A 13545-nucleotide genomic window follows, 5' to 3' on the forward strand; every position below is an offset into this window, starting at 1 on the left:
AAAGTAAAAACTACTACTTCTTTAAATTTCTCTTTTAGAGATTTTAATATTATTCTCCCATTTGAATTACAGTTTTATTTTTATTTAACATTTGCACTAAATATTACGAAGAATTGTAAAAAAAGGCATCAGAAATTATTTAGTAGTAATGATAACATAAGATAAAAATAGAATATAAAATACAAGTTGGATACAAAGAAAATAGGATTAAAATATATTAAGTTCTTATTTTATTCAATATTTGATTTAATATATCTATAATCAAGAATTTATTATTTTTATTTCTTTTAATTAAGATATTACTCAACCCAAAGTTAAAAATTAATTCTGAGGTATTAATATTTATTAAAGGATTAATATTTTTTTAAATTTTATTCGAATCAAAGATTAAATTTATGATCATACTTATGAATAAGATTATACATATTGACCATTACTTATAATTTGTAATCTATGACCATTTATTAATCCAAGTAGTATATATTATCCAGAAAAAAAATTCCTTTCAAAATTTTTAAGAACAATCATGCAATTTCAATTGCATAAAAAATATCAAAATTTTAAATACAATTTAAATGATTGATTTAATTCATTTATGTAATTAAAAAAAGTAATAATTGAATTAAAATTCATTAAATGTTGATTATCAAATAAAAAAAAGAAGATAAGATTTTGAATTCTTCCATGTTATTATAATCAAATTCATAAATGCATATGGGAACCTTGATTGGATGATATTGCATGTTTGAAGCTTTTCTTTACACATATTATCTTCATTAATCAAAATCACAAATTTGGTGGAGTAGTTAAGGAATAGGGAAGAAATTTTTTTATGTCCGAAAAATTTCAACCACTTATTATAAGATTTTTGGATCCGTCCCTACTCTTAGTGCCATGGTTTATTACTAACAAATTCTTCAGTAGTCAACTTTCCATCTTCTGGAATCAAGCCCTTCCCAGTTGAGGCATCTTCTGCTTGCAGCGCTTCCATCACTAGGGATTAGTTTACCTTTTTCGTGTCTTTGTTTTCAGCGCTCTTTGTAGTCATTTATTTCCCACTCATAAAAAAATTACTAACAAATCAATTTTTCTTTTGTGTTTTCGGGTCGATCCGTTGTGTACAATATGTTTCAATTTTCTTGCAGTTTTTCTCACTCTTTGCAGACGCATATTTATGCATGCATGGTTTAATTTGGATTGGAGGTGATTCCTAGTTGCATTTCCTTCAACACTAGGTTAATTTATTAAATTAAAAGAGAATTAGATTCTGCAAAAACAAAAAAGGAGATTAGATTTATCGGAATGAAAATGTTTTCAGAAGTGTCACAGTTTATTTCGAAACCACGCCAAAAAAAGCTGATTTTGAAATTAAAACACGTGATAGAATTGCTTAAGGTTAATTGTTTGGATCACATCTAAAGCTCAACAAGCGTTTCTTAAATGCACATTTACTTCATCTATTATGATGTTTAAAATCATTGTCAACAAAATGAACACTTCAGAGGTTCCAAATAATCGTGTCTGAAGGAAGGTGTCTTTTTTTCTTTTTTGGCTTATTCATCGCTGGAATAAATATTCCCAAAAAGCTGTGTGCTTTGTTTGTTTGAGTCGGGCAGGTAAGTCAGGATTCATAGCTATATATTGTTGAAGAGGTCAGTTGGATTATTTTTGGGCTTTGTCCCTACGGGGTAGGTTTGACAAACCATATATGGGCTTTATCATAAAACACTATTGGCCCCTACCTCTCTTTTTCTCCTTCCCTCCGCTCCCCTCTTCCCCTTTCTTGGTACCTCTTCTCCTTCTCTCCCCTATTAGAGAAATGGATAATTCTGTCTTTACTGATATAAGTAGGGGAATAAGTGTAATTTCACATAAGGGAAGCATTTTGTTATGAGATAAACACTTTTTCCGTTTTCGCAACATATGCAATTTTCGTTATTCTGTTTTTCTTCCATCTCCTTCTTGCTCATCTTCTCCATTTTTCTTGGTGAGTTTGTGTGTGTGATTCAAGTTTCCATTGCTTGATGTGTGCTAGATTAATGTTCTAGATCCAACATTTTGGTATCAGAGCCTAATCGAGCCTAGGATCGGGAAACACAAGTGAAATCAGTGAGGTTTCAATTTGCAATTTGGGAAACACGAGTGTGAGTGAGTGTTCTTCATCGATTCAGTGAATTGAACACGAATTGAATGAAAATGAAGTTGAGCACAAATGGAGGAAATGTCCCTGCGCAATTGTTGGTTCTTGATGGAAAAAATTAGGAGCAGTGGCATATTCAAATGAAGGCGTTGTTTGAATTTCAAGACGTGATGGAGGTAGTGAAGAATGGCGTAGCGACGGAACCAGCAGAACCCGCTATTGAGGCGGTGAGAAATGCATACAAGGATAGCAAGAAGAAGGATGCGAAGGCAATATTCTTTCTGCATCAGAGTGTAGATGATGCGAATTTCAATCTGATCTCGAAGGCGACCTTAGCGAAGCAGCGACAGTTTGACTCAATGACGATGGAAGAGAATGAGAAGATTGTTGACTTCTTTGCACGAGTAAAGGTAGTCACCAATCAGATGGCTACACAAGGTGAGACTCTAACTGATGGAAAAATTTGTGATAAAATTACTCGATCTCTGCTGGAAAAATATGATTATATAGTATGTGCAATTGAGGAATCCAAGCAAGTAAGTGAAATGAGTTTAGAAGAATTGCAAAGTTCACTAGAAGCTAGAGAACTTAGATTGCTAGAGAGAAATAAGAAGAAAATTGTTGAACAAGCCTTATTGGCTCAATCTAGTAACAAGAATTCTGGCGACAGTAACAGAGGAAGAAGTGGTTTTAGAGGAAGAGGTCTTGGTAGGAACAATAGAGGAAGAAGTGGCTATGTTTCTAGTAGTGGAAGAGGCCAGAATAATGTTGAAAATAAACCTGATCAGTCGCAGAGAGGCAGGGGCAGAGGCTACTATCGAGGTGGTAGCAATGGTAGAGGAAGAGGTGGTAGGAAAAGGTTTGATAAACAGAACATCCAATGTTATAATTGTGATAGGTGGGGATACTTTGCAGATGAGTGTTATGCGAAGAAGGATTCCCAAGGTGATGAGGCAAATCTTGCCAAAGGTGATGATGAAGAAAATGAGCTAGTGATGCTCATGGTGACTACTGCAGATGAAATATGCACCATTGATGAATGGTACCTTGACACAGGATGTTCTACACATATGACTGGTCATAAAGAATGGCTTGTCAACTTTGATGCAAGCAAGAAAAATAGAATCAAGTTTGCTGATGGTAGAGCTATGCTAGCAGAAGGAGTTGGAAATGTGATGATCAAGATGCCGAATGGTACACAGTACTGCATATCAGGTGTATTTTATGTACCTGGACTAGAGAGCAATTTGCTCAGTCTAGGACAATTAGTGGAGAAAGGCCATAAGGTGATTATGGAAGATAAAAAACTTAAACTGTTTGATTCAGGTGGTAAAAACAGTTTGATATTTGATGTTTCTATGTCTAGAAACAGGACATTTAGAGCCAATCTGGAAGCACTTTGCCATAAATGCCTAGTTGCAGTAGTGAATGAAGATGATTGGGTGTGGCATCACAGATATGGTCACTTGAATTTTAGAGACTTGCATGACTTGAATACTCACAACATGGTTAGGGGGCTGCCATTGATAAATGTACCAAAAGAATTATGTAAAAATTGTGTTGAGTCTAAATAGCACAGAGAGTCTTTTAAGAAATTTGTTGAAACTAAGGAAAGAGAAAAGCTTGAAGTGATATACTCTGATGTGTGTGGCCCAATGCAGTGTGAATCTCTTGGTGAGAGTAGATACTTTGTATCATTCCTAGATGATTTCACTAGGAAGATCTGGGTGTATATCTTGAAGAGAAAGAGTGAAGTGCTAGGAGTATTTAAGAAGTTCAAGAGAATGGTGGAGAGACAAACTGGTTTCTTGATAAAAACTATAGTCACTGATGGAGGAGGAGAGTATACTAGCAATGAATTTGATGAATTCTGTGAACTGGAAGGTATTGTGCATGATGTGACACCTCCCTACACTCCCCAACATAACGGTGCAGCAGAAAGAAGAAATCAAACAGTGATGAATATGGTCAGATGCATGCTTAATGGAAAGAAGCTACCAAAATTTCTTTGGGCAGAGGCTGTCTCCACTGCAGTGTATGTGCTAAACCGAAGCCCAACAAAAAGGCTCAATAAAATCACACCTGAAGAAGCATGGTCTGGACACAAACCAGTGGTTAGTCATTTTAAAATTTTTGGCTCTAACATGTGCCTGATTAGTTGAGAAAGAAGTTAGATAGCAAAAGTGAGATAATGATACTGCTGGGTTATCATGCCACTGGTGGTTACAAATGGTTTAATCCAATAACCAAAGAAGTGCTCGTGAGTAGAGATGTGGTAGTTGATGAATCCAAGGACTGGAATTGGGATAAAGAGATGGTAGAAGAGCCTACAAAAGTTGTGATTGAAGCTTCTATTGATGAGCCAAGTGATTCTTCTGCTGCAGTAATTGATGACAGTTACCAAGGAGGAGTAAGGAAATCACAGAGAGCTAGACAACCCTCTAGCAGGTTACAAGATTATGAGTTGATACATGATTCAGCAATAGGGGAGGAAGGTGAGCTAGTACACTTAACTCTATTTGCTGAATCTAAATCAGTGAGCTTGGAGGAAGCAATGAATGACACAAAGTGGACTGATGCTATGAAAGAAGAGCTGAAAGCTATTGAAAAGAATAATACATGGCAACTTGTGCCTCTACCTGCTAAGAAAAAATCTATTGTAGTAAAGTGGGTTTATAAGGTAAAAAAGAATCCGAAAGGAGAGATTTCCAAGTATAAGGCCAGGCTAGTGGCAAAGGGATTCTTGCAAAAGGCTGACATTGATTTTAAGGAGGTGTTTGCACCTGTTGCAAGAATGGAGACAGTGAGAATTATTACTGCTATAGCAAGTCAAAAAGGGTGGCATATGCACCATATGGATGTGAAATCAGCCTTCTTGAATGGTCCTCTAGAGGAGGAGGTTTATGTGAGTCAACCACCTGGGTTTGAAATAAAAGGAAGTGAAGAGAAGGTGTACAGATTGAACAAGGTTTTGTATGGCTTAAAGCAGGCGCCTAGAGCCTGGAACAGGCGCATTGATGGCTTTCTAATGAAGCTTGGATTCCTCAAATGTACAACTGAGCATGGTGTTTATATAAAGGGCAACAATACTACTAACTTGATTGTAGTGTGCCTGTATGTAGATGACTTGCTTGTGACAGGAAATAATGAGACTGAAATTGCCAACTTTAAAGGAGAGATGATGAGAGAATTCGAAATGACTGATTTGGACCTTATTTCTTATTTTCTTGGAATTGAATTCAAGAGAACTGATGAGGGAGTGATCATGCATCAAGGGAGGTATGCAAGAGATGTACTGAAGAAGTTCAAAATGGTTGACTGCAATTCTGCAGACACACCCACTGCCACTGGTGTGAACTTGGTGAAAGATCCTAATGAAGAAGAAGTAGATGTAACTTTGTATAGACAAATGGTGGGCTCACTGAGGTATATTTGTTGTACTAGACCTGACTTATTGTATATTGTTGGCTTAATTAGTAGATATATGGAGAATCCTAAACTTTCTCACTTCCGTGCTGCCAAGAGAATAATGAGGTATGTGAAAGGTACTCTCGATTATGGTATTCTGTTTTCCAGTGCTGCCAAAAAATGTAATGTTATGGGATATAGTGATTCTGATTGGTGTGGAGATAAGAGTGATAGGAAGAGCACAGCAAGTTATGTGTTCTTCTATGGTGATACCCCAATCTCGTGGAGCTCAAAGAAGGAACAAGTGGTGGCTCTCTCCTCATGTGAGGCAAAATACATTGTAGCTGCTATGGCAGCATGTCAAGCTCAATGGCTTGATAATATTTTTGGTGAACTAAAGATGAAGGAAAAGGGTGCTATTACACTGATGGTGGACAACAAATCTGCCATCAATCTAGCTAAACACCCAGTTGCTCATGGGAGGAGCAAACACATTGAAACACGATTTCATTTCCTTAGAGAGCAAGTGACAAAAGGCAAGCTAAGTGTTAAGTATTGTCCAATTACTGTGCAAGTAGCAGACATATTCACTAAACCATTGAAGATTGATCAATTCAAAGAGTTAAGGAGCAGATTGGGAGTGATTAAAATGCAGTGAAGATCTCTGTTAAGTGTTGTGAGGGTGTTGTATCTGTGATTTGTTGTTTTCTTTTACTGTTATTGTAATGTTGAGTTTAAAGGATAGATACAGAATTAAAGGAGAGTATTAGAGAAAGGGGTAATTCTGTCTTTACTGATATAAGTAGGGGAATAAGTGTAATTTCACATAAGGGAAGCATTTTGTTATGAGATAAACACTTTTTCCGTTTCCGCAAAATATGCAATTTTCGTTATTCTGTTTTTCTTCCATCTCCTTCTTGCTCATCTTCTCCATTTTTCTTGGTGAGTTTGTGTGTGTGATTCAAGTTTCCATTGCTTGATGTGTGTTAGATTAATGTTCTAGATCCAACATTTCGTGCCTAAAATCTCTCAACATTCCCTTCTCAACCCTCTCACAAACTCCGCACCCCCCCCCCCTTTTGGCATTTTCATGATAAACGAAACTGTGATTCTGTTATAAATACAACCACAATGGAATCATGATTCCATATTTTTTTTAAATAAAAAAATGAATACACAACATTTGTGCACACACACTGAAATCATATTTTTGTTATTTTTATTTTATTTTTGAAGGATACAACCAAAACCAGATTCCATTACATTGTTTGGGGGTAACAAAAAAATAGTAATGGAATCGTAATTTTGTTGCCCTGGGTGTGAAAAAAATAACAATGAAATTATGATTCTATTGCGTTGTTTGGGGTGACAAAAAATTAAAAATGAAATCATAATTCTGTTGAACACAACACAAACAAAGTGTAGAAGGGGTGCGAAAAATGATATACAATGGAATCATGATTCCGTTTCTCATCACCTAGAATCATGATTATGTGGGACATTTTTTGAAAAAAAAATAATATTTCAACCACTTGGTAGGAACCATTAGCAATGCTTTTGGGACCAATAGCAACTCCGGATTGTCAATCAAGAGAAATTATTAGATAGTTTTAGATTATCACTTTTGCATGATCTCGACCAATCTTCAGGTAATACATATTTAAGTTTTTTTATTTAAGAAAAAATAATTAATATCTCTTAATTATGTATCATATACAAATTGATCAAGACCACAAATCATGTAGTGATTTAAGATTACTTAATAAGTTTTCGTCAAGGAGATGTTTAATCTCTTTGGATGTTCAAAAGTCATCCCTAAGATTTAATCAGTACATGATTTGTGGTCTTGATCAATTTGTATAAGAAATTCTTGACCACATGTTTGAAAATATGGTTAGAACTTAATAAGGAGTGTTATTGCCATAAGCAATAATGGTGGGAGAGTGACTCCACAGATTTAGCTGACTAGATCGTAGTCAATAAGGTTTTTAATTATTTATACCAAGGAAGGTAATTTATTTTACTAATACAATATGACATAGTTAGTATATAACTTTACTTTTTTTTTTCAAATATAGTTTGAGGTTTAATTTCCAAATTTGTGTATATAAAAAATACATATTAAAAAAGGTCATGTCCCTTAAAATAAATTTGGATATTTTAAGAAATTAATCATTCACTTCTAGTAAAAAAAAATACCTTAAATTTACCTAAACCAAAGTAAGATAATTTTTAAAATCATTAGTTTTTTTAGTGACTGTGTCACGTACAAGAATAATTCAACATATAATATGAAAAAAATAGTTGATTCACATCGTTAATTAATCATCACAAGCCAGTAGCATGAATAGTGTGTTTTATTTTGTCTCAAACTTCAACACAACGTAAACCCACTTCATCCAGAAGAAATAGAATCTCTTGCTTCTACGTACATTTTGTCTCTTGGAAGGTGTGAAATGATGTTTAAGTACATCCCAACGGTTTTTCAAATTATCGGATGTCACCGTACAGTAAATTATAACTAATCAATGCTGTTTAAGCCAAAACCCTAGCTGCTCATCATGACTTTGCCAACCAGCAATTTGAAGTCTAACTTCTTAAAGGTAGGTATACAAATTTGAGTGGGACAAGTATTGGTATCATTTTTTGTTCACAAATCTTCACTCATGCATTTACTGTGGTTGGTATAGAGAAGATAAAATAGGGTGAAATGCTAGCAAAACATAATGATTTTGCCACTTTTGGTGAGCATATATAGGATGGGATGATTGGAGAGGGACAAAGTATATCATCACCAGTGACATAGCCATACAGATTGTGAGTCTGGAGAAAGTAGGTAATTTTAGTATGTCAAGTATGGTGATTATTAAAAAGTTGTGATTTCTATTAGTGACAACGTGGTAAGAGAAATCATCGATGGATCGAGAAAAAACTATTAGGCAACATAGACTAATTTGATATTATATAGAGAAGACAAAATATGATTTTGTTCAACAATTCAGTATGTGTACAAAATATATATATATATATATATATATATATATATATATATATATATATATAATATAAAAGAATAATAGAATCCTAAGTTATCTTTAACTTAAATTAAATTTAAATTTAAATGACAAAAACTAAATGATAAAGTTAAATTATCATATCAACCGTCCAATAGTTGCTAACCAATAATTCAATGATCAAAATGAGGGATAGAGGGATCTTCCTTTATTACATGTCATTTATATAAATTATTTCCATACTAGTATCATGCACCCCAACGACCTTCATGTAAAAAAATATAACCTATAAATGGTCACCCATAAAGTAATGTTCTTGCGGTTGTAATAAACTGTTCCTTCCAATTAAACATTCTTCAATTACAATAAAACAATTTGAAGCAAAACGCAGGCCTTACTTACGACATTATTAATGAAGGGAATTAATTAAGACTGTTGTGATCAGCATTCATATCTCCATCAGCCTTTCAAACCTTTTCATGGCAGAAGCAGGCAAACCTAGGAGCACGTTTATGCTTTTACTTTCTTCGTTATGAGACAAGAACAAAATGACTTCCTTCCCTGGCAAAGTTACAGGCCCAAAAAAGAAGGGCTTCCCCCATCCGAAATCTGCACTTCGGAAAGGTATCCTAGTCCATGTTGTGATCAAAAGTGTTGCAGTTAAGGAAGGCCTTGATCTTTTCACTTCAAAATAGTCAATAGCAGATCTCATGTAACTGTCTGTCACCATGTCAATTGCTTTGCCAACCAATCCCACACTAAATGACAGTGGATTATTCACTAACTCCTCTACCTTGCATAGAGCATTTGAAAACACAATAGCATTGCCAAAGTACCCCTTTGGTATTGGAGGCACGAATTTAGACCTTCCATCAACAGCAAAAAGTAGCTTGGTTTGTTGATTAGGGTCCATGTGCATCCCTAAGGCTTCACTTCTAGCTCTCCACACAAAAGCTGTAAGTGCTTCAAAAGTAGAGCACTTCTTTACAACACCATCTTCTGATGTGGCCATTTTCTTAAGCAACTCAAGCTTATCTGGGTCGAAACAAAAGGACTCGTAGAGGATCTCTTCCTCATAGACTTTTGTGACATTTGATACATCTTCAATTTCGTCGAATTCGTGGTGTGGATACTCTATCTTTGGAGGATTTCGTGTTCTTAGTATAGTTCGGTCCAGAACTGGTGAAATGCTCAAGTCCATGCCTCTGGCTGTCTCACCCCATGCGTTCACGAATTGCATAGCACTTATACCATCAACCATGCAATGGTTCACGTTTACGCCCAAAACAAATCCACCACATTTGAACTTTGTCACCTAAAAGAGAGGGTTTGGTTGCACCTTAAGTTATAAACATGTATATATGCTTTTAATTTGCAATGGAAATCTTCTTTTATACCTGTATTATAATCCTAATCTGATTTTACTATTTAAATTTCATATTAAATTATTTTACTACCTATAATATTTTTATGTTTGATTTTACTGTCGGTTAATTAATCAAGGTTGTTAAATAATTAATATGTCATATCATTACTTAATTAATTAATGTTGTGACACTTCATTAAGTGACGTGATAATTTTTTTTAAGTGTCTACAAAATAATTAAATTTATATTATATAAATTAAATATAATCTTTTTTTTACATGTAAAACTATTTCTTATGAGTAATTTTAAACTTTTAAAAATATTATGTAAATATAAGTTATTTTCTTAATTATTTTTTTATAATATTAATATATATTTTTCTACTTTGTTAATAATAATCTTTAATTTTTTTATGACTTTTATACTCTTCTATGCTACTAAAAAAAAAATAGAGAATTTATGTCTAAATTATTTTTGTAAAAAATCTACAAGACAAATTAAGCTATTTAATAACAAAATTTATATGAGGATATTTTAAAATTTTCAATTTATTTTACAATAGATTTAAGAAAATAATTATACCTTTATCAAAATCATAGTTAAATTGGAAGAAAAATTGTAAAAAAAAATTGCATAAAAAACCTAAAAGAAAAACTTGCAGGTATAAGTTATGTTGTACAAAATGAGAATTAAAAAAATCATAAAAAAAGAAAAATAAAAAAGATAATAATAATACAACTAATTGATGGAATAGTTTATGTATGAAAATATTAATAATTAATAATGTTAAAAATTGTCTTTTATAATAATAATAAAAAATAACTAAAGATTATTTTCAACTAAAATGTCACTTTGGGGTTATATATTAAATGACTAAAAATTATTAATAATTATATATATATAGAGAGATTGTCAAAAGTTTGGGAGGCATAGCCCCCTCCGTCCCCACGAAACTGCTCGTGACCGTGTGACCGTGTGGGAATTACCCATGGTATTCACTATTCTGTATTATAATTTTTTTTTAGTATGTTTGAATAGAGAATTTTAGCTATAATTTATCAGAGAATTTGAATTTTTGTAATTTAGAATTCATTGTTTGAATGTTTTTTTATGAAAAATTTAAAATTTTGAAATTTTAAAACAAAATTTTAAACAACTAAAATTTGGAATTTCAATTTCCTTCTAAAAGGTGAGAAATTGAAATTTTCTTTTTATAGTCCTCTTCAAGAAACATCTGCGAACTCCTAAAACATCGATCGGATGTGAACGAACACTTATAATTAGCACACTAACTATATTTTCTCTTTTTTTTCATTCATTTTTTCATCCTCATAATTTTAATTTTTTTTATCCAAACACAAAATTTTGAAAATAAAAGAATTTTAATTGAAGTATTTGAAATTCTTAAAATTTAAAATTTTTCAGAATTTTAAATTTTTCCATCCAAACAAAGGATTTGGATAGAGAATTTTAACTAAGGAAAATAATTTATCAGAGAATTTAAATTTTTGTAATTTAAAATTAATTGTTTGGATGTTTTTTTATGAAGAATTTAAAATTTTGGAATTTTAAACAACTAAAAATCTGGAATTTCAATTTCCTTCTAAAAGGTGAGAAATCGAAATTATCTTCTTATCGTCTTCTTCAACAAAACACCCTTTAAACTCTCCTAACATTACCAATTATATTTTTTTCTTTTTTCTCATTCATTTTTTCATTCTCATAATATTAATTTTTTTATCTGAACACAAAATTTTGAAAATAAAAGAATTTCAATTGAAATATTTAAAATTTTTAAAATTTAAAATTTTTCAGAATTTTAAATTTCTCCATCCAAATACTGGTATTTTTAATATTATTATAAGATTAAAATTGAAATTTCACCTTATGAATTTATGTTAACTTTTTTTCCAAAAATTTGTTACGTGGAACTATCCTAGTAAACTAAATCCAATTGTAATTAGAAAACAACATCAAAATCTCTGAAAAACTTGCATCTAACCGCATGTTTGAATATTTCCTAAAAGGAAAAAAAAAACATATTTAAATACGAGTTACACATTACTCATGTGATTTCAAATATAAAAAAGATAATAATAATAGAACCATATTACTTGAGTCCAAATAAAACTGCCAACAATAACTTTTACGTTAAAGACAAATTCTAGATGACGCGATGCCGATCAAGACACCGTAAGTTTTGCCTTTGAACAATGACTCTCTCTTTAAAGAATAGCAATAGCTAGCACTCTAGATCTCTTTTTCGTACGTAGTTGTTAGTTTTTATTATTATTAAGAGATGTAATTGAGAGGATTAATAAATAATGATAAATATTAATCAGTATTTTTAGGTATTGGTAAAAAAATTAAAAGATTTTTACAATAAATATTAATCAGTCATGTTAATTATGAGTTTTTTTTATATCATGATTTTTACAATAAATATTTTTTTTTTAATTTTTAATCAATATCCATATATCTTAAAGTAAACTAGTTAGCAAGAGTCATAATTAATTAACAACACAAACCTGAATTAGCAAAGGAGGTATCTGAAGCATGTTGGTTGCACCGGGGATATCATAAACCAGTTTTCCAAGAGTTTCAAGGTCAGGTTGTTTTGTCAAATCTCCCAAGTCCTTTATCACACAGTTTGCTTCTTCAGCCTCAACAAACACAACACCCTCACCTGTGCACTCTATGATCAGTTTCCCTTCTGAACTTATGGCCAATCTTCCAGCCATAGGGTAATAGTGAACAAGAACCTTCGACAAAGCATCCTTTATTACTTGTGCTGCTTCCTCGTTCCCTCTACATGCAGACTTATTATAAAAGTAAACCGTTCGAACTGGATGTGCTATGTTCTGGTCAAGGTTTGAAAGGAAGTAGTAAAGACCCTTTTCCGTTTCTTCTGCTGGTGGCACCAGAGTTGGTTCTCCTAGCCTTATATTCAGTTTATTCGCCATATATATGAACCTGACCACAATTTTTAAACGAGTGGCATTTGTGTATTTAAAAACGTGTGTGTGTATGCAAATTTTGTGTAATAACAAGCTAGTTATGAATATGCAAAAAGAATAGTAGTAGCAGAACTTACTCTGATCAGATGTTTACAGCAGCAAACCTAGGATGTTGAGAGAAAATTGATACACAGATATATATGATCATAGACGATTATATAACTCAGATTTGTGCATATCCTAAAAGAAATTTATATAGGAAGAGGTTAGCCACTTGCTTTATTGGTAAACAGAGAATAAACTGTAGTAGTACTTATTAAGTGTTGTTAGACTTGGAAAATAATTTTATTGTTATAAATAACAATAAATAATTACAAAAATAAAGTTTACTGTCATTGTCGGGCTTCATGTGCCAAAACATTTAATGCTAACGCCTGCGCTGAGTATCCAGCCATGGTCATTGTGATGTTCGGGTTCATTCTTCCGAATCGATGGTACTTGTTATTTCTTTTGGGTGTTTTTAGTTTCATTGTCAAAAATGTTAGAGAAGTATAAAATATATATGTAGGTGTCCTTCGAGTTAATTTGTTACTATATAACACAATTTTAATTTGCAATCTTTATAATCATGCGATTAGTTGATTTGGGAAATTACTCTT

The 13545-nt window shown here is 32.4% G+C and overlaps 1 protein-coding gene across 1 annotated transcript; it reads right to left on the reverse strand.

Annotated features, from left to right (window-relative positions):
* Positions 1-8755: 8755 nt before the first annotated feature.
* LOC100527026 (omega-hydroxypalmitate O-feruloyl transferase) lies at positions 8756-13234 on the reverse strand. The gene is made up of 3 exons (XM_003525373.4): positions 13024-13234; positions 12458-12902; positions 8756-9877 (listed from the first exon to the last, which is right to left on the reverse strand). Exons 2-3 carry the CDS (start codon positions 12890-12892, stop codon positions 9011-9013), a joined length of 1302 nt encoding a protein of 433 aa, XP_003525421.1. The 5' UTR covers positions 12893-12902; positions 13024-13234; the 3' UTR covers positions 8756-9010.
* Between the last annotated feature and the right edge of the window lie 311 nt (positions 13235-13545).

This window comes from Glycine max, chromosome 5, assembly GCF_000004515.6.
Source record: "Glycine max cultivar Williams 82 chromosome 5, Glycine_max_v4.0, whole genome shotgun sequence".
Classification (NCBI taxonomy): domain Eukaryota; kingdom Viridiplantae; phylum Streptophyta; class Magnoliopsida; order Fabales; family Fabaceae; genus Glycine; species Glycine max.

Excerpts from the sequence above, each read along its gene's own strand:
- LOC100527026 (XM_003525373.4), bottom strand. The coding sequence starts at position 12,892 with ATGGCGAATAAACTGAATATAAGGCTAGGAGAACCAACTCTGGTGCCA. Across the intron at positions 9,878-12,457 it reads TACCTCCTTTGCTAATTCAG|GTGACAAAGTTCAAATGTGG; the intron begins GTTTGTGTTGTT and ends CCTCTCTTTTAG.